This window comes from Orcinus orca, chromosome 4 (assembly GCF_937001465.1).
Source record: "Orcinus orca chromosome 4, mOrcOrc1.1, whole genome shotgun sequence".
Lineage (NCBI taxonomy): Eukaryota > Metazoa > Chordata > Mammalia > Artiodactyla > Delphinidae > Orcinus > Orcinus orca.
The window spans coordinates 48,369,477-48,391,899 of record NC_064562.1 but is presented as its reverse complement, the minus strand read 5'-3'; the positions used below and the strand labels follow the sequence as shown (position 1 = coordinate 48,391,899).

The 22,423-nt window shown below is 41.7% G+C and overlaps 1 protein-coding gene across 1 annotated transcript in view; it reads left to right on the top strand.

Annotated features, from left to right (window-relative positions):
• The first annotated feature begins 6,661 nt into the window (after positions 1–6,661).
• The window catches only part of FAM47E (family with sequence similarity 47 member E), a 34,724-nt gene continuing 18,962 nt past the window's right edge, over positions 6,662–22,423 (top strand). Inside the window, exons 1-4 of the mRNA XM_033406530.2 lie at positions 6,662–6,821; positions 10,876–11,248; positions 13,470–13,597; positions 19,548–19,698. Of these exons, the coding sequence (XP_033262421.2) occupies positions 11,105–11,248; positions 13,470–13,597; positions 19,548–19,698 (423 nt within the window). The 5' untranslated portion in view covers positions 6,662–6,821; positions 10,876–11,104. The remainder of the gene's footprint in view (positions 6,822–10,875; positions 11,249–13,469; positions 13,598–19,547; positions 19,699–22,423) is intronic.

The following is a 22,423-nucleotide window of genomic DNA, read 5'->3' as shown; positions in this document are numbered from 1 at the left end:
CAACAAGCCACTTGTGGCACTGTGGAGGGAAATCTCTAGGGAGAGCCTGTGGGTGAGGGAGAGAGTTGATACTCAGCCAACAAGCATAGTTTAAGACCATAATGGTTGTCAAAACACTGTGTTGGTTGATAAACAGGCTCTGCTCTGAGCAATGCTAAGTGACCACTGTGCCCTGACTGCCCCAGCCACTTCCTTGGAAGCACCCCTCCCTCCAAGACCAGCAACTAAAGGGATATGTCTGGCCTGGCCAGGGGACTCTAGAACTCTGCTGCTGCAATCTGGCTTGCCACTTTCCCAACTGGTTTTTGCATATGGCTTACTGGTTGTTAAATATTTTAAATATCCTTCCTGTGGAGGAGTATCACAAAAGAAGCATAGGGGAAAGTCTGTAGACTTTTGGGTGTCCTGTGACTCCCAGGAGCCTCCTTTCTATGTGTGATGATGGCAGAGAGAATCCTCCAGGATTATATTCCTGATAGAAAATGCTCCATTTGTTTTTTGCTTTTCTATTCATTTACAGCATACCCAGTAAAGTGCACAAGGCTGAAGTGTACCGCTCGTTGAAATTTTACACGTGTACACCCATGTATCCACCACCCAGATCAATATATAGAACATTTTTAGCCTCCCAGCTGGCCCCCTCCTGCCTCCTTTCCATCAATTACCCCAAATAACCATAATACCAACATCTATCACTATTACTTAATTTTGCCCATTTTAAAAGTTCTGTAGGGCTTCCCTGGTGGCGCAGCGGTTGAGAGTCCGCCTGCCGATGCAGGGGACACGGGTTCGTGCCCCGGTCCGGGAGGATCCCACATGCCGCGGAGCGGCTGGGCCCGTGAGCCATGGCCGCTGAGCCTGCGCGTCCGGAGCCTGTGCTTTGCAACGGGAGAGGCCGCAACAGTGAGAGGCCCGTGTACCGCAAAAAAAAAAAAAAAAAAAAAAAGTTCTGTAAATGGAAGCATAGAGTACGTACTCTTTTGAGTCTGGTTTCTTTTGCTCAACGTGAAAAATGTCCTTCCTTTGTGATTTATTTGGCTATTTTTCCAAATTGTTAAGTTGGATTCTTAGCTCATTAATTTCAACCTTTCTTCTTTCTTTTTGCATTTATTACAGTTTTTAAAAATTGTGGCAAAATACATATAACATAAAATTTACCATTTTAACCATTTTTAAGTGTACAATTCAGTGGCATTCATTACATTCACAATGTTGTGCAACCATCATGATTATTTCCAAAATTTTTCATCACCCCAAACAGAAAGTCTGTACTCATTAAGAAATAACTTCCTATTCCTCTCCCCCTTGAGTTCCTGGTAACCTCTTTCTGTCTCAATGAATTTGCTTCTTCTAGATATTTCATATAAGTGGAGTTATACAATATTTGTCCTTTTGCTTTTGGCTTATTTCACTTAACATGATATTTTCAAGGTTCATGCATGTTGTAGCATGTATCAGAATTTCATTCCTTTTATGGCTGAATAGTATCCCATTGGACGTATATATCACATTTTGTTTACCCATGTATTTTTTGATGGACACTTGGGATGGTTCTACCTTTTGGTTATTGTGAATAATGGTGCTATGAACATACTGTACAAATAACTGAGTCCTTGTTTTTAATTCTTTTGGGTATATACCTAGGAGTGGAATTGCTGGGTCATACGGCAAGTCTATGTTCAGCTTTTTAAGGAATGGCCAAACTGCTTTTCAAAGCAGTTGCACGATTTTACGTTCCCACCAACAATGCACAAGTGTACCAACTTCTCCACATCATTGCCAGCCTTTTAATTTTTTTTCTCCTTCTTTTTTTTTTTTTTAGGCTGCACCGTGTGGCATGTGGGATCTTAGTTCCTGAGCAGGGGCTGAACCTGCGCCACCTGCAGTGGAAGAGCAGAGTTCTAACCACTGGACCCCCAGGGAAGTCCCTTTCTTTGTTTTTATAGCCATTCTAGTTGGTGTGAAGTACTATCTCATCGTGGCTTTGATTTCTATTTCACTCATGACTAATGATTTTGAGCATCTTTTAATGTGCTTACTGGCCATTTATATATCTTTGGAGAAATATCTGTTCAAGTCCTTTGCCTATTTTTTAATTGGGTTGTCTTCTTGTTATTGAGTGGTAGGAGTTTTAAAAAAAATATTCTGGATATTATACTCTTATCAGATATATGATTTGTAAATATTTTCTCCCATTCTGTGGACTGTTTACTCTCTTGACAGTTTCCTTTGATGCACAACACAATGGTCTGTAATTTTTATGAAGCCCAGTTCATCTGTTTTTTCTTTCGTTACTTCTGCTTTTGATGTCATGTATAAGAAACCATTGCCAAATCCAAGGTTATGAACATTTGCTCCTCTATTTTCTTCTGATTGTTATAGTTTTAGCTCTTAAAATTGTCTTTAATCCATTTTTGAGTTGATTTTGGTATGTTCTCTAAGGTAAGCGTCCGATTTCATCCTTTTGCGTGTGGCTATCCATTATTTACTGAGGAGACTATTATTTCCTCATTGGTCTTGGCACCTTTGTCAAAGACCAGTTGACCATTCATTTCTAGGCTCTAAATTCTATTCCACTGGTCTATACAGATGCTTTTGATTATTGTAGCTTTTAGTAAGTTTTGAAATAAGGAAACTTTGTTCTTTTTCAAAAATGTTTTGATTATTTTAGGTCTCTTAACCCAAAATTCCATATAAATTTTAGGAAGAGATTTCCATTTCTTCAAAAAACATCATTGGGACTTTGATAGGGATGCATTGAATCAGTATATCACTTTGGGTTGTACCGTTGTCTTAATAATAAGTCTTCCAAACCGTGAACATGAGATATATTGATATTTCCATTTATTTAGGTCTTAACCTTTCTCCTTTTTTAGTTTAATAATTTAAGGTGATTTCATTCTAAGTATCATTTTAGTTTCATCTCCCAGTTTTTGATATTTTTACATTTATTTTTAAATTTCTGTCTTGATATACTCCTTGACCCATGAAGTATTTGTCTTGTTTTATTTTCAAATAAATGCTTTTAAATATGATTTTACTATGATATTTAACTTAATTGCAGTATGATCAGGGTTGTGGGTTAAATGATACCAAGTCAGAGATGTGTAAAACTTGTTTTATGAACTTGCAAATATAATGTTGTATATGTTCCTGAGAAGAATGTTTTCTATGACTGTTGGATGCAAAGTTCAGCATATACCCATTAGATCAAGCTTTAAATTCTTTGTCCTCACTGATTTTTTTGGTCTGTTTGATTTATTACTGAGAGTTGTACTAAAATCTTCCTATCAGGATAGTGTCTTAATCAATTTCTTTTGTAGGTCTATCAATTTTCCTTTTTGTATTTTAACCTATGTTATTACGTGCATACAAATTTAGAATTGTGTATCTGTGTCTATCTACTGTGTATGCGTGTGTGTGAATTGCACCTTTTATCATTTTGCATAATGATACATTTAATACTCTTTATATATCTCTAATGATCTTTTTTGCCTTAAAGTCTATCCTGTCTGATATTAATATAGTTATATCAGGTTTCGTTTGCTTAATATCTACCTGGTACATCTTTCTTTGTATTTCTTCAATCAATGTATTTATCTTCTTATTAATTAAATAAAATAATTCAGTATTTTAGATAAGTTATTTTTGTTAATATCCACTGATTAGAATGTATTATGATTTTATACAACCCACTTTTTAAAAGAATACCAACGTATTTATAGTTTTCTTTGTTCAACATTCCATCTCACATTGATATTCATTTGGGGATCATTTCCCTTTTATCTGAAGTGCAACCTTTATAATCTTTAGTTATGGTCTTTTGATGATAAATTCTGCCATTTTTTGTTTGTCTGAAATGTTTTTGAGCCATATTATTGGAAGATAGTTCTGTTAAGTATGCAGCTCTAAACTGACAATTGTTTTTACTCAAACCTTGATTATTTAATGTCTTTGACTTCTATAATTGCTTTAGAAGTTAGCTTTCAGTCTATTTTTTGTTCCTTTGTAAGTAATCTATCTTTCCTATCTGGCTATTTTTAATGTCAAATATTTGTCTTTTGTATTCATGGTGAAATGCTAAGTGAGATTTTATTCTTATTTATCTTATTCAGAGTCCACTGTCCTTCCTGAAATTGAGAATTTGTATCTTTAATCAAGTCTGGAAAATTCTTAGCCATTATCTTTTAAAATATTGCCTCTCAATAGACATTTCTCCAAAGAAGACATACAGATGGCCAACAGGCACATGAAAAGTTTTTCAACATCACTAATCGTTGGAGAAATGCAAATCAAAACCACAATAAGAAATCACCTCACGCTTGTCAGAATGGCTATCATCAAAAAGTCTACAAATAACAACTACTGGTGAGAATGTGGAAAAAAGGGAACCCTCGTACACTGTTGGTAGGAATGTAAATTGGTGCAGCCACTGTGGAAAACAATATGGAGGTTCCTTGAAAAATTAAAAATAGAACTACCATATGATCCAGAATTTCCACACCTGGGTATAGCCAAAGAAAACAAAAACACTAATTTGAAAAGACACATGTACCCCAATGTTCATAGCAGCATAATTTACAATTGCCAACATATGGAAGCAACCTAACACCTTGTCCAGATGCCAAGGGTTTCTACTATTCCAAGACCATTTTATAATATCTCAGCTTAAAGTTCTGTGTTTTTTGTTGTTCAAATGCTTTTTTTCTGGAAAGTACCATGCACTAAGTATTGCTGAGTATGTAGTAAAATGTTACAGAGATAGTAATTAGTCCTTGAGCGGGAAAGATCCAGTAACAGTGTTTGGCAACCCTGTTACGGGTATTTGAGTAACCCTCTTTGGAAATAAAATGGTCACACTATCTGCCAATAGGGCTAAAAACAAAACAAAACAAAACCCCATCATCCTCACTCTTAAATAACATCTACTTGTTGGATTACTATACATAACACATTTTACCTTTGTGCTGCAAAAGAGAAAGAAGGGGAGAGAGAAGAGAATGAATGAGAGATTCTCTGAGTAATGACTATAATTAAGGCATGGAATGTGATGAAATAAAAAGAATCTTAGTTATTTCCTACCAGATATGAAATCAGATTTACTACATGGAGCAAATATCAACTTGTGAGGATACAGGAGTCATGAAAACAGGTGGTTTTTTGTTCATTCATACAACACTACAAACTAAGTAACAAGATGACAAAGGCCAAGTCTGTTTTATCCCCCATTGCCTCCCCAGTGCCTAGCACGGCCATAACAAACAATATTTGTTGAATGAGGACCTACTGTGTGCTATGTACAGTACTAGGAGCAAGGTGGACATGACCCTAACCCTCAGTCCTAAGGAGAAATCCTACTTCCTCAAAGTAATAAAAGCTGGAGTTTGGAATCAAATAAATATTAACGATATTATCGAAGATAATGAAAACAACTAACAGGGCTCCTTTTCATGATTACATTCATAGCTTTCTCTATCAACTATTATAACAACTCTGTGGAGTAGCCGGGCAAATATTAATATCCCCAGTTCACAGTTGAGATAATAATAATAATACTCAGTAGTTATTGAGGGATTCTTACTTGCCAGCACAGCATTCAATGCTTTACATTCATTATCTCATTGAATTCCCCAATAACCCCATAGGCAGATACTACTATTTCCCTCATTTTCAGACTAGGAAATCAATGAAGCTCAAACAAATTTAAGCAACTGTGCGGGGGTGGGGGTGGGGGTGGGGAGTGCATAATTATTAAGTGGCAGAATCATGATTTATCTCAAGCGGTGGGACTCCAGGGTTTTCCACTGTGCCTAGAAAAGGCAGCTGAACACACAGAGCAGGTGAAGATGCTGGAGCTAGTGCCAGTCGGGGCACCTTTATTACCATCCAGATATTTAACAGGTGCCCAAAGGTGAAGCTAATTTATTCCCAGAGAGTTTAAAGAGAAGACTCATCTTTAAATGACTACAAAAAGTATCCCACCATAACAGACACAATTTAACTACTGCAATAATTTTGAGAGAAGAGAATGTTTTGCTGCTATTTCCTCTAGAAGAAATGCTCACTATTTAAATCAGGAACATTCAGAAGCAGCGAGAGAACTTAGCAAACCCCAAATACATCCTCATGCAATCCATATTTACGTGGGCAACTGCCTATCACGGCCAACTGGATGGCAATTTTACTGCTGAAGTGAGTCCAGGCAAAAGACTCAAGCAACACAAGAGCTGGGAGGGACTCTGGAAACCAGCTGGTGACTAGCTAGATACCAGTGCGCAGCCCCCGATTTACTGAGGCGGTGAGATTCACGGAGTTCCAAGACCTCCAGAAAAGCATTCCGTGCTAAAAGGCCTTCCCACCACTAGAAATCAGTCTATCCCTTTCGCCCCCTTTCCACTCCTTCTCTTGCTCTCTCTCCAGCTGCTTTCTTCCTTTTCAACACATTTTTTGAAACGGTGGTGAACAAAATAAACACGAACACGCCTTCCGAACAGATTAAAACATAATTAAACCAAGAACCTGATCCTTCGCGCTTCCCCTGCCACGGTCCACGCCCCGGGGCGTTGGAGAAGGTTCTGGTGAGGCGAGGGTTGGGGAACGCAGGGACGCCCCGCGGACGCGTGTTCCCCGCCAGCAGCAGGGGGCGCCCTGAGCGAGTCTGCGCAGTGCACAGCTCCGCGGGTCTCCTAGCGACCCGAGAGGCGGGGGAAACACACCACCGGAAGCCGGGTGGGCAGCCGGGGAAACACGGCTGACCGCAAGCGGCTGTCCGCACCCGCGGCGCGGGCCCGGGTGTCGGTGGGCACGGACTGCAGGCCCTGGTAAGCGCGCGCACGCGCGCGGGTGGAGCGTGGGGGGAGCCTGCGCCCCCTGCTTGCTGCGGCTGGGGGCGGGGGATGGCCGGGGGCGGCGGAGGACCCAACTCCCTTACCTCCTCATGGTCCCCCGCAAAAATAGACCATAACCAGCGCGCGACGTTCCTCAACGCCAAGGACACCTTTTTTTTTTTTTTTTTTTTGGTTATTCTCAGAGTCCCCCAGAGGATGTAGATGAATATACCCATTCCAGATGGGAAACTGATGGCCATAGAGTCCTCTGCGGAGACTGGTTTAGCCTGCGACCTGCCCTTCTCCGGGTTAGACAGCACCTGGAGCCTTGGCCACCCAGCTGGTAACTGTGGCCAAGCTGAGCCCGTGTTTGGAGAGTCCCTCGGGTACTGGGGTGGTCTGCTGCTGTTTTGAATGTGTTGATCTCGGAGAGACAGCAGTCAGCTGTCCTGAAGAGAGATCTTAGTTCCCTGCCCAGGAATTGAACCTGGGTAGCCTGGATGAAAACCAGGAATCCTAGACACCAGGGGCTAGAGGCTAGAAGCAAAGTTCCCCTGGCTCTTACCCCCACTGAAAACAAGAATGTTTCAAGGAGGCAAAAACTGTAAAAACAGGTACAGCGTTTATTATTAGAGACACAGCACAATGTATGGGAGAGCACACACTGAAACAGTTTATTTAAGTCAGGAGCTAGGCAGAAATACACACCCAGGGAGAACGGGTATGGGCGTCCTCTCTTAATGAGGAGGAGACAGTAAGTCAGAAACTAGGCGGAAGTACACAACCGGAGAGGAGTGCTGGCCTCCTGATTGAGAAAAGCAGTGAAGAGGTGATTTAAATCCCTTCTATAGGACAGTCCTTCCAGGTCTTTGTTTACATCTGGCCAATTATCTTGCTTCTTCCTTCACACCTGACTGGTCCTAGGATGCTCCCCAACATGCGTGTGCAATATTTTGCTAAGATGGATCCCACCGCAGAGGCCTGTGGGTGCATGTCCACACTTACTATGGGGTGGCGCCCCCTCCCTTTTTGACCCCCAAGGAGCCTTCCTGCGCATGTGCAGAAAGGGAAGTTTTCCTGACCTCAGGAGTGGTCATCTTATCTCTTTACTTCAGCAGAGCTCAGCTTCTGCCACTAGCTTTGTCCTTGGAGTGTCTGGGAGAGAACAAAGCTTCAATTTTACTCCACGTGACAGACACCAGCTGTCCAGCCCAGGGGCCCATCTGTCTCCTACCTTTGTCACTGCCGCAGGACAGGAAGCTGAGGCTTTCTGCCTTTGCTGATTCCTCGAGCTGCTTATGAGAATGGAATTCGGCTCTCTTGTAGGCAGCACGATGTGATGGTTACGATTACAAAGTCTAGAATCAGAAAGGCTGGAGTTGAAGGCCAGTTTTCCTCTTGTTTGACTGGTGACCTTAGGCAACTTAGTTGCTGTTTCTGGACTCAGTTTACCTACCTGTAAAATGGGTACAATAAAAGGAATCAGCTTTATAGGATTGTTGTGAGGATTTACTGACATAGCACCTGTGAAGCAGTTACTGCCACATACATGCACTGTATACATGTTAGCAATTATGAACTCTTTGAGAATCTCTCCCCACCCCCATTTTCAAATTATTTGCTTTGAAATAATTATAGACTCACAAGAAGTTGCAGATATAGTGCAGAGGCCCCATATACCCTTCCTCCAGATGCTTCCAGTAGTACCATCTTGCATAATGGTAGTACATTACCAAAGCAGGAAATCAGCACTGGCGCAGTATATGAATTAGACGGTAGACTTTACTTGAATTTCACCAGTTGTCACTTGTGTGTGTGTGTGTGTGTGTGTGTGTGTGGTTCAGGAAAATGTTGTCATGTGTATACATCAAGATACAAAACTGTTTCCTCACCGCAAGGGAACCACTTCATGCTATCCCTTTATTATCATTCATTTTCCCACCCACAACCCTTGGCAACCACTAATTTGGCCTCCATTTCTATAATTTTGTTCTTTTGAGGATGTTAGATAAATAGAATAATACCTTTATTAAAGGTATAAAACTTTTGAGATTGGCTCTTTTTCATTCAGCGAAAGCCCCTGAGATCCATCCAAGAGATTGTGAGCATCAACAGTTAGTTCATTTTTACTGCTGAGTTGTATTTCGTGGCATGGATGTACCATGGTTTATCCATTCATGTGCTGAAAGACATTCAGGTCGTTTCTAGCTTTTAGCTATTACATATAAAGCAGCTATGAACATTTGCGTACAGGTTTTTGTGTGAACATAAGTTTTCATTTCTTTAGGATAAATGCCTGACACTCTTTTGCACTTCTTAAAAGTGGAAATATCCAAGTATCATATAGTGACTCTGAAATAGTAAATGTTTAGAAAAAATGTTTTATTTTCTGGGTCAAGCAAAATTTTTCATGAACTTAACAGAATGCAGAGTGGTAACCTTATCAGCTATGAGAGGTAAAGTGGGGTCATGGGAAGCCCTCCAGCCAGATTGGTTGCCTTATTCACCTCTTTGGAACTCAGTTTCCTCATTGAAAAGTGAGGAAGGTGGACTAGATTTCTTTCAAAGTTTCTGCCAGCTCTAACATTCTATGAGGTTTGAGCTAGCTGCCACACTTTCCCCATTTTAAGTGGTATGACTGTCCTTAAGTAAAAATATTGGTTATCAGATTTGATTTTATGAAGTGCTTGTGTGATGTATTAGGATAATGAGAGACCTGCCATTAAGCTGCTCAGGTTGCAAGTCCTGACTTTGGCCATGGCTGGATATATTAGATTATCCAGGTCCCATTTTCCTTCCTATTTGTCCATCTGTCTCTTCCATCTTAGCTTCATGCCCTAACTACTCAGTGCAAACAGGGGTCTGATGGTTCAAGAAACAGAGTGAAACAGGCTGCATATGAGGCAGTAGGGAGTGGTAGAGACTGTGAATAAGAGAGCATAGGACTTGTCTAAAAGATGGCAGCCCTTATACCAATAATGGCTCCATGGATAGGTGGACCCAGTGTCCCCAGAGCTCCTGATTTCTGTTCCAGATTATTTGTGTGAACTTTTTTATATGTCAGAAGCTCTGGCATAGTAGTTAAACACCTTTCTCCAGAGGCACACTACCTGTATTAAAATTTCAGCTCTCCCCCTTATCAGCTGTGGGAACTTTGACAAGTGTTTGGTTTTCAACTTCTTTGTGCCTCAATTTCCTTATCTGTAAATGGGAATAATATTAGTACCTACTTCATAGGAGTGTTATGAGATTAAAATAAGTTAATTCATGTAAAGCACTTAGAACAACACGTGTTATATAGAAAGTTCTCAATACATGTGAACTCTTATGATTCTTATTAAAACACAAATGGGATCAAATGACAGGTCTGTGGGCCTGATACAGTCCATGAACAACCAGTTTGCAACCCTTGACCCCCTGAGTTTAGAGGAGAAATCGAGGTCCACAAAGGTTAAATGAAGGGCGAAGGTCATGCAGCTAGCTAGGGGCGAGGTGTCACTGTGTCCAAGTTCTTCCCACTGCACTGTGTCCCTTTAAAGGATAAGAAAGAGTCCCAAGAGGGGTCACAACTTGTGAGTATTCTTCACAAAGAGACTGGATAGCTGGATGGTGGTGACAGCACCACCAAATGTAATAATGGATTACATTTACACATAGTGACACGGATGAGCCTTCATGGTATCCTGCTTGGTAAGCAAGTCACAGAATAGTACCATTTACGTACATGAAGGATACACAGGTCTTATAAGGATGTCTGCAAACAACGGGTACATTCCAAATCTGTTAAGAGTGGTTTTGCTTGTGCAGGGGAGGGCAATGACGGTGGGCTATGGGAATAACGTAGAATAAAGAAAACAGGAGAGGGGCCTTGCACAGACCAGCGATAACGTGCCATGAACCAGGACTATGATTAACTCAGACTTCGCCACGTGACCCTCCCTTCCCCCACCTCTCCTCCTGAAACAGGTGGAGACCAGCCTGCTCACAACCTCCTTCTCCCACCCCTTGTGGTCCTTGTGGTCCATAACACCGGCACGTTGTCTCGCAGGTACAGAGAAGATCTGCCGTCCAAGTGCTTCACAAAGCACGGGCGCAGGTCGCCACGTCCCACGTCACTGAACAGCCGGCGGTGGAGGTTTGTGAGAACGGGACTGGATGACTTCCGGAAAGGTTGCCCGCCTTGCGGAGCTGTGATCACTTGGGCCCCTGAGGAGGGCTTTCTCCCCCAGATTTATCACAGAGCTCCCCGACCTGCCCCGAAGAGGAGCCAGAAAGACATGCTGCCTAGGGAAGCAGCCCTGCGTTCCACGCTCTCGCCGGCCCGCCAGGCGCGGAAGGACTTCCTGGCGGACGTTGAGGCCCATCCGACCCCGCACCCCTCGGCTCTCTCCCCGGACCTGGAGGAAGACATGCCCGCAGAGGTGACCACCCGGGGAATATTGCTCCTTAGATGCCTGGGGAGTTCCCTCCAGGGGGAGAGGGTGATGAATGTGTCCCCAGGGGGGGAGTTCTCCTGGGGGTTGGAGCAGCCTTCTAAGACGTGCAAGTGGCAGCAACATACCCGCCGCTCCCTGTGCTTCCTATGAGGCCATCCAACTTACAAAGGCCCAGCAAACCAGAAGTGTCCGACTTGCTTACCCCTGAAGCTCTACCAGTCTACTTTGCTTGTGACTTTTTAGGGGGAGAATAGAGTGGAGGAATTGTCCAGTCTTGCTCCTGTCACGTTAGCCTGGTCTTGGGAGGTATCCGTGAGAATTATTAACTGATGGCTAGAAAGGCACCTGCGCACCTGAAATGTCATGGGCAATTTCACCAGATTGCCAAGACTAGGGCTGGGCAGCAGCTGCGATATGTCACCTCTGTCCCAGGCTTCTTTTAACTTGCAGGTCTAATGTCCTTCGCATACGTCTCTTGTCCTTATAGCTCAAAATGGCTTCCACACCTCCAGGCATCGAGTCTGTCTTTCAGACAAGAAGGGGAAGGGGCAGAGTTTAAAAGTTGCACGCCAGCCGACTCTTTTAATTAGGCAAATAGTAGCTTTCCCAGTAAACATCTCAGTCATCTGACCACTCTTAGCTGCTAGGGAGTCTAGAAAATTGAATTTCTTGGGTGGGTATTGCAGCCCTGAACAAAATCCAGGACAAAATTCTATTAGATTTAAGGAAAGGGGGCAGGATGGATATTGGACAGGGAACTAACAGTGCCTGCTACCCCGCTACCCCCTTACCCCTTGCAGTCTGTTCCCTGTGTCAGCAAGTGTGACAGTTGTTGAGAAGGTAAACACCTCTGCTCAAAGCTTCTCATTCAGAGTGAAGTCCTTGCCATGGTCTGGAAGGTCCTGCGTGTTCTGTGCTCCATCCCATTCCTGCCCTGCTCCCTCTCCAACCTCACCGCCTACTCCTCTGCCCTCCTCAGTCTGCTGCAGCCACTCTGGCCTCGTGGCTGCTCAGCAAACGTGAACAAGCATGTCCAGTTTAGGTCTCTGTTCCTTTGTCTGGAGCACTTGCCCCCGGATGTCTGCCGGCCTCACTCCTTCACGTGCTTCAGCTCTTCCTCAATTATCTCCTCACTGGAGAGGCCTACATAAAAAGACACTCCCCTCCCTCTCATCCTCTTTGCCTTACCATGATCTATTTCCGTCCTAGCAGTTGTCAGCGCTGGCCTTCTCACTGGAATAAAATCTCTACAAGGGCAGGGCTTTTCAAGGGCAGGGATTTTATCTGTGTCTTTCACTGTGTACCACCAATACCTGGCATATGGTAGACACTCAATAAATAGTTATGGATAATGGATGAATGAATGAGTAAGTGATTAGTGTCAGGGAAGGCTGTAGAAAGGACAACTGGAATTTCTAATCAATGATTTGCCCCCTGGGCTTTCCTTCACTGCCTCCTGCGGGCCAGAGCTCTGAGTCCGTGACAAAGACATCGTTTGAACACCTACTTAGAGGGCACATGGGACAGTGGCTCTTATTCCCATGTCTGACCTCCTCAAACAGATGTGTTGGCTTCCTTCTGAAGCAGGATCTCTTCTTGTGGTGCTATGATGGCCACCAGCAGCTCTAGATGTAAATTTTACCCAGAAAAACACCACCTCTTTTTGCACGGTTCCAGCAAAATTCCATGACCAAATTTCCCTAGGTCTCACTTGGGTCTTGTACCCATTCCTAAGCCAGTCACTGTGGGCCTGATTAACATGGTCAGCCTGCAGAGTGACGAGTGGTCAGGACAATTCAGATCACAAGGACTGAGAGTGGAGAGAGACATGATTCTCCAAAGAAAAGTCTAGAGACTGTTACTCATAGGAGGAAGAATGGATGGTGGGCAGTCAAATAAACAGAAATCCTCTAGAGACACTTTTTTTCTGTGGGGCAGTGGGGTCCGGGTGGGTCCAGAGGCACTGTTCCATCTAGAGGAGACGGAACTTCAGTAAAAAGGCCACATAGCTAATGTCTAGGTGATGGACGTTTACCTGCAGCACCCAGCGCTGTATTTGCACTGGAATTAATGAACAGAATTGACCAACTGGAAAGGAAAAGGAAAGGGATGACTAGGTCCATTCTGTTTTAGAATCAAGGGGCACCCTTTTCAGCTCATCTTTCTTTCCTCTAAAGTTGTTTTCTGTTTGTAACTCTTATTAAAGGTGCTGGAAGTGCTGGGTCCTGACAGGAAGCTGGAGGACACACGGGGTTATTGTCAGGGCATCCGGAAAAGAATGAAGGAACCCACAAAACTTTTAAAAAAACGTTCTACTCAAGTCTTCCTGGGGCAGTAAGTATCGTTCTTAACCTCTCGCTCATTCCTGTCCCATGATGAAACGTTCTAGTACAGATCTTCCTTGACTTACGGTGGGGTTATGTCTGCATAAACCATGGTAAATGGAAAATACCATAAGTCAAAGATGCATTTAATACACTTAACCTACCAAACATCATAGCATAGCCTAGCCTGCCTTAAACGTGCTCAGAACACTTACATTAGTCTACAGTTGGGCAAAATCATCTAACACAAAGCTTATTGTATAATAAAGTGTCGAATATCTTATGTCATTAACTGAATACAGCACTGAAGGTGAGAAACAGGATGGTTGTGTGGGTACAGGATGGTTGTAAGTGTATCGGCTGTTTGCCCTTGTGATCACGTGGCTGACGGGGAGCTGTGGTTCGCAGCCCAGCATCACAAGACGGTATCATCACTGCATATCACCGGCCCAGGAAAAGATCCAAATTCAAAATTCAAAGTGCATTTTCTAGTGAATGAACGTTGCTTGCTTTTACTCCATCATGAAGTATAAAAATTGTAAGTCGAACCATCATAAGTCAGTGACTATCTGTAGTTACCTTCTCAAAGCTTCTCATCTTTAGAATATTTTAGGAATAATTAAGAATCTTGAGAATAATTAAGAGAAGCAAAAGTAACTAAGTTCCTGAGGAGGAGGGAAGGGAGCCTCGGGTCCCACTCTGAAGAGTGTTTACTTCATAAATGGATGTGAATTAGCCAGCTATGGAGCGAGTACGGGTGTATCTGCGTGACTCTAGGACAGCTGTCGGAGAAGAAGAAAACTGCAGAAAACCTGATTGACTTTGATTAGCCCACAATGGCTTTCTGCATTATCTGTGGCAGAAGCCCTTTTATTCGACAGGACTGAGACCAGTAGTTGGTTGAATAACCGACCAACCAAACCAGCCAACCAAGAGGCTAACATAGGGAATTGTAGAAGATGATACTTTAGTACTTGACACATTTTGCTTTACCCTAAAACATAACTGTACATTCACTTGCTAGTCTTTTACTATAAAGCCTTTTTTTGGAGTATGGGTCTGCTGCTTGGAGTTTCCCAGTCATCTTTTTTGCATAAACTACACCAGTAATGCCACCTTCATTGAACCTTTCCAAAGCACTAAGCTTAATTTTCATAGAAACCGCTCTCTTTCATATCACACTTTTGTTTTCCCCATTCACATATTATTTAATTTAAAATGTAAATGCCATGATAAGTATACTTGACACAAACAGATTTGGGATATGCATTTGACTGTTGAAATTGATGAGATCACTGGCAGGCACTGAAGCGTATGGGTGAACTAGAGGGCAGCCCAGCCACAGCACCCAGGCCACTTACATAGGACCCAGGACCACGGCCAGGGTGTGTGGAAGGGGCCACAGAGAGCTTTGCTAGTCACACGAGTTAGCTACATGGAAGTGGAGTGAGAGAGAATCCACTGATTAATTATACATGTTGGTTAGGTGGGGACACGAGGTGACAGGAGCTCCACTGTTCTGGCCTCTTAGTGTACCCCTGGTCAGTCTGGGGAGAACAACTGGGCACACTCCTCTCAGCTCTGCCCTTCTACTGGAAAGCAAGATGGCCCATGGAAGCACGCGTTCTCCTCTCTTCCTTCCTTCTTGAGGGGAGCCCCACCCTGGTCCATGCCGCTGCTGCCCGGATGGGACAGTCTGCCCATTTCTGGATTTCAGTTAGCAAGTCCTCTTGGACCTGAACCCAAGTGCTCGAACATGGCTGCCGCCAGTGATAAAGGGGACATTTTGGCTTTTGTCTTTGCTCTTTGTATTATTTTTCAGTGCTTAGAATGTGGGTGGGGAAGAGGGAGGAGTGTTGTAAGTAGGGGGTCCCCTTGGAGACTCCAACAGTGTGGGTCAGTGTGGCCCTGTGAGCATCTTTGAATTCTTGACCCTTAGGGACCACCAGCTCATTCTATTTATGCAAAAAGATCAACAGTACTTATCAAGCACCTACTATGGGTCATGGTCAGTGCTAGGTTCTGAGGACACAGTGGCAAACAAGTTAGGACCCCATCTTCGTGGTGATCACAGACTGGTGTGGAAGAAAGCATTAAATATCAAGGGCATTGAGTCTTTGTTCACAAAGCTGTATGTTTATGAAATATTACTTTTCTTTTATTTCTATTTATATCTGACACCAAGCCCTCATCCCACTGAATAGCAAACATTCAGTCGTGGTCGTTTTTTGTAGTGTAAGAAAGTGGGATAGGCCTCTAGCAATTGCAGAGGCAATTAAATTGATATTTAATTTCTTTCTGGTTTTGGGGACCCCTTCTTTTCTCAACCCTTTGCTGTTTCTGTCACACTCTATGCATCCACCCCACTCTCCCCATCCCATCTCAACACCTACATAATTACTTCAGTGAGCTTGGGTTTCTACACAATATAAGATCTGTCTTTCACTTAGGCAGTTTTCTTGGTCAACCCTGTAAAAATCTCCAGGGCAAGAAATTTCAAGCTAATGGGTTATCTACTTAAGAGGGGAGAAGGTAAAGTATAGAGAAAATGAACAAAATTAATGTGTTAATAAATTGTCATATCACAGATTGAATGTATAATTATATAATGGCGAGGGTTTTTTTTGTCAGTGTATTCTCAGTTTCCTATGGCTGCTACACAAAGTAACACAAACTTGGTGACTTAAAACAATAGAAATTTATTATCTTGCAGTTCTGAAGGCCTGAAGTCAGAAATCAGAATTACTGTGCTGAAATCAAAGTATCTGCAGGTACATGTCCTTCCAGAGGCTCTAGGGAATAATCTATTCCTTGCCTTTTTCAGTTTCTGTAGGCTGCCAGCCTTCCTTGGCTTGTGGCCATATCACTCCATTCTTCAAAGGGCAGCATCTTCAAATCTCTCCCTGCCCCGTCTTCACATCACCTTCTCCTCTGTGTGTGTCAAATCTTCCTCTACCTCTCTCCTGTAAGGCACTGTGATGGCGTTTAGGGCCCACCCAGATAATCCAGGATAATCTCCCCATCGCAAACTCCTTAGTTTAATCATATCTGTAAAGACTCTTTTTCCACATAAAGTAACCTTTAGAGGTTGCAAAGATCAGCACCTGATCTATTTGGGAGCCGTTAGCAGCCTCCCACATGAGGTAATATCTCCCATCTTTAAAACAACTTTCTTTAACTATATAGTCTCTTCTTTCCTTTAGAGCAGAACTCCTTGAAAGAGGTGTCCATACTCACTTCCTCTTTCATTCTTTCTTGAACTCAGCAATCAGCACTCCACTGGATCTCCCTTGGGTCAAGGTCACCAATGGCCTCTATGTTACCTAATCAGTTCTCAGTGATCACCACTTGATGTAACAGTAGCAGCTGACACAATTGATATCATCTTTCTCGAAACACTTTTTCATTTTGTCTCTGGTACATCCTCTTTCTTGGCTCTCCTCCTGCGTCATGGTCCTCTCCCCAGTCTTTTGCTCGTCCTTCCTCACCTTCTTTTTAACCTTGAAGTGCATCAGTCTCTGACATCTTCTTTTCTACATGTTATGCAATCTAAGTCACCTCATTCAGGCCATCTATGTATGGATGTTTAACATTTGCCTTTGAGTGTATAATTGGCATCTCAGACTCGACAAGTCCTAACTGAACTCTTGACTTCTTCCCCAAACCTACACCCGCTTCTGTCTTCTCCAGATCAGTAAATAGTAACTCCATTCTTCCAGTGGCTTTTGAAACAGTGGTTGCAATCTGCCGAAAAATCCTAACGCCTTTACCTTTGAAATATACCTAGAATCTCACCTGTTCTACTACTGTCAGTCTATTCCAAGATACCATCATCTCTTGCCTGGATTATTGGAATAGTTTACTAACTGGTCTCATGGCCTCCACCCAGCCCGCATCCTCTGCCCCAGTCTATTTGTTGCACAATAGCTAAAGTGATTCTGTAAAAAACTTAAGTCATACAATATCAGTCCTGTGCTCAAAATTCTCCAGTTGCCTACTTATTCAGAGTAAAGTCCATAGTCCTTACAGTTGCCTCTCAAGTTCCTTATGATCAGGTTCCCATTATCTCTTCAGGCCTCATCCTCTACTATTATATCCTTTAAGTACTCCTCTCCAGTCGCATTGACCTCTTTGTGTACCTCATACATGCTTAGCACCAACCTCAGGGCCTTTGCACATGCTTTTCTTTTCTGCCTGGTGTCTGCATTGTTTGATATCTGCATGGTTTAATCCCTTTCTTCTTTTGGGTCTCTGCTCAAAGATCACTTTGAGAGAACTTTTCTGTATAAATAAGAGCCCCCATCATCACTCTCCATCCCTCCTGCCCCGTTTTATTTTTCTTTATACCACTTATAATCACCTGGTATATATTTGTTTAGCTCTTTCCTATCTGTCTCTCCCTACTCAATTGTAAGCTCTGTGAGGACAGGGTCTTAACTTTATTTACAGCTGAATCCAAATGCCTAGAATGGTGCCTGGCACATAGTTGGTGCCTAATAAATATTTGTTGAATGGATGAATTAATATATAGGTGCTATGAATAAAAGGTACAGGGTGCTATGAATAAAATGTGGACTCTGGGGACAGACTGTGAATACCTCCCTGAGGAAGTGGCATGTATGTTGAGACATAATGGGGATGAGGGAATAGAGTTGGCATTGCAGTCAGTTAGAATAACATGTACAAAGGCCCTGTGGCTGGATGGGAGCATGATAAATTCATGGGACTGAGAGGGGGCCACTATGGTTGGAGCTCAGAGAGTGAGGGAGTGTATAGTTACAGAAGAATCTGGAGAGATAGGCAAGGAACAGGCCATGAAGAGCCCTGAAAACTGAGTTTAGACTTAGATCTTTACTGGAGGAGTAACAAGAAGCTATTGAACTCAAAAACCTTGTACCTGAATGTCCATAGCAGCATTATTCATTATAGCCAGAGTGGCAACAACTCAAATATCCATCAACCAACTGATGATGGATAAACAAAATGTGGTCTCTCCATACAATGGAATATTATTCAGCCATAAAAAAGGAAGAAACTACTGATACATGCAACAGCATGTATGAAACTTGAAAACATTATGCTAAGTGAAAGAAGTCAGACATAAAAGATCATATACTATATGGTTCCATTCAGATAAAATGCCCAGAATTGGCAAATCCACAGAGACACAAAGTAGATTCGTGGTTTTTAAGAGCAGAGAGAATGGTGGGGGTGGGGAGATGAACAGTGACTGTTAATGTTTATGGGCCTTCTTTTTGGGGGTGACGAAGATGTTTCAGAATTAATGGTGATGGTTGCACAACTTTGTAAATATATGAAAGCAACTGTATACTTTGAAATGGTAACTATTAGGGTGTGTGAGTTATATCTCAAGTTTTAAAAAGAAGCTATTGAAGACGCTTAATCCAGGATGAAGGGTAGCTGCATTTGATAAGACAAGATTTACACTTTGGGAATGGATTAGGGATTAGCAGTTAGGGCCTTAAGAGAAAATGCAGAGACCCCAGCAAGGAGCCTTTTGCAACAGTCCAGAGAAGGAGACAGAGTTAAAATCTACCAGATTTACTAATAGGCTGGAGTTTAGGGCTGAGGGAGAGAGAAGGCAAGGATATCTCCTACTTGTCAAGATAGTCTTGATAGATTCCAAGCACTGTAATTTGTGTTTTTACCTGAAATAGGTCTTAATAAATGGTACTCATAATTTTAAAAAATTAACTTACAGTGATAAAATTCTATATCAGCTTTAATTGTTCTAAATAAATATGATATACTTGTCTTTATGATATTGATAATGAGAATATGATCTTTGAAAAATACTAACATAGAATTTGTACCAGCTTGCAAGAGCCTGCCTGTTAAACATACTTGCATTATGAGCTCCTCCCCAAGATACTATTTGAAATCCACCTGGATTCATGGTGCTGTATATTGTGATTCTTTGATGATCTCATTAACTTTAGTCCCAAGAAGACTCCTGTGTCACATCCAGGCCAGTGGCTTTATGAAGAAAAGAAGCCAAGTGAATCAGATCTGCTCTGCAATGATGGTCCACTTCCTCATGAAAACGTACGCAAAGGAGTTAGCGACTTCTGCAGCTGGGCTACTAAGTTTGTAAGTTACTGGTAATACTTAAAAGTCGAGCTCAAAGTTGCTTTTGTTAAAAAACAGTGTTTGGATATAATCTAAGTCAAATAGGCAAAGTCGTAAAGGAATCTTTTGACTCTCCCACTGTTTAAAATAGAAATGTTTCTTGTAGGTGAAATTTCTGGAAAGTTTGCAAGCTTACAGCCAATGTTTGAATGTTTATTGTTTATAAGTACATTGCTGTTGTTTCATATATTTTTTTTAATTTTAAAATTTTTTTATTATAATTTTTTTAATTAGCTTTTTATTTTGGAATTGTTTTAGATTTACAGAAAAGTTTCAGAAATAGTAAGAAATTTCCCATATTTCTCATGCCCAGTTCCTCCTATTAATAACATCTCTTGTGTTAATAATTAGTATGGTACACTTGAAAAAATTAATGCGCCATTATCAATACATTTTTTTTGAATTTTATTTTTTTATACAGCAGGTTCTTATTAGTCATCCATTTTATACACATCAGTGTATACATGTCAATCCCAATCTCCCAATTCATTACACCCCCCCCACCTCCCGCGGCTTTCCCCCCTTGCTGTCCATATGTTTGTTCTCTACATCGGTGTCTCAGTTTCTGCCCTGCAAACTGGTTCATTTTTCTAGGTTCCACATATATGCGTTAATATATGGTATTTGTTTTTCTGACTTACTTCACTCTGTATGACAGTCTCTAGATCCATCCACGACTCTACAAATGACCCATTTCGTTCCTTTTTACAGTTGAGTAATATTCTATTGTATATATGTACCACATCTTCTTTATCCATTTATCTGTTGATGGGCATTTAGGTTGCTTCCATGACCTGGCCATTGTAAATAGTGCTGCAATGAACATTGGGGTGCATGTGTCTTTTTGAATTATGGTTTTCTCTGGGTATATGCCCAGTAGTGGGATTGCTGGGTCATATGGTAATTCTATTTTTAGCTTTTGAAGGAACCTCCCTACTGTTCTCCATAGTGGCTGTATCAATTTACATTCCCACCAACAGTGCAATAGGGTTCCCTTTTTCTACACCCTCTCCAGCATTTGTTGTTTGTAGATTTTCTGATGATGCCCATTCTAACTGGTGTGAGGTGATACCTCATTGTAGTTTTGATTTGCATTTCTCTAATAATTAGTGATGTTGAGCAGCTTTTCATGTGCCTCTTGGCCATCTGTATGTCTTCTTTGGAGAAAGGTCTATTTAGGTCTTCTGCCCATTTTTGGATTGGGTTGTTTTTTTTGGTTATTGAGCTGCATGAGCTGTTTATATATTTTGGAGATTAATCCTTTGTCTGTTGATTTGTTTGCAAATATTTTCTCCCATTCTGAGGGTTGTCTTTTCGTCTTGTTTATGGTTTCCTTTGCTGTGCAAAAACTTCTAAGTTTCATTAGGTCCCATTTGTTTACTCTTGTTTTTATTTCCATTACTCTAAGAGGTGGATCAAAAAAGATCTTGCTGTGATTTATGTCAAAGAGTGTTCTTCCTATGTTTTCCTCTAAGAGTTTTATAGTGTCTGGTCTTACATTTAGGTCTTTAATCTGTTTTGAGTTTATTTTTGTGTATGGTGTAGGGAGTGTGCTAATTTCATTCTTTTACATGTAGCTGTCCAGTTTTCCCAGCACCACTTATTGAAGAGACTGTCTTTTCTCCATTGTATATCCTTGCCTCCTTTGTCATAGATTAGTTGACCATAGGTGCATGGGTTTACTCCGGGGTTTCTATCTTGTTCCATTGATCTGTATTTCTGTTTTTGTGCCACTACCATATTGTCTTGATTACTGTAGCTTTGTAGCATAGTCTGAACTCAGGGAGTCTGATTCCTCCAGCTCTGTTTTTTTCCCTCAAGACCTCTTTGGTTATTCGGGTTTTTTTGTGTCTCCATACAAATTTTAAGATTTTTTTGTTCTAGTTCTGTAAAAAATGCCATTGGTAATCTGAATCTGTAGATTGCTTTGGACAGTATAATCATTTTAACAATATTGATTCTTCCAATCCAAGAACATGGTGTATCTCTCCATCTGTTTGAATCATCTTTAATTTCTTTCATCAGTGGCTTATAGTTTTCTGCATACATGTTTTTGTCTCCCTCGGTAGGTTTATTCCTAGGTATTTTATTCTTTTCGTTGCAAGGGTAAATGGGAGTGTTTCCTTAATTTCTCTTTCAGATTTTTCATCATTAGTGTATAGGAATGCAAGAGATTTCTGTGCATTAATTTTGTATCCTGCAACTTTACCAGATTCATTGATTAGCTCTAGTAGTTTTCTGGTGGCATCTTTAGGATTCTTTATGTATAGTATCATGTCATCTGCAAACAGTGACAGTTTTACTTCTTCTTTTCCAATTTGGATTCCTTTTATTTCTCTTTCTTCTCTGATTGCTGTGGCTATGACTTCCAAAACTATGTTGAATAATAGTGGTGAGAGTGGACGTCCTTGTCTTGTTCCTGATCTTGGAGGAAAGGCTTTCAGTTTTTCACCATTGAGAATGATGTTTGCTGTGGGTTTGTCATATATGGCCTTTATTATGTTGAGGTGGGTTCCCTCTATGCCCACTTTCTGGAGAGCTTTTATCATAAATGGGTGTTGAATTTAGTCAAAAGCTTTTTCTGCATCTATTGAGATGATCATATGGTTTTTCTTCTTCAATTTGTTAATATGGTGTATCACATTGATTGATTTGCACATATTGAAGAATCCTTGCAACCTTGGGG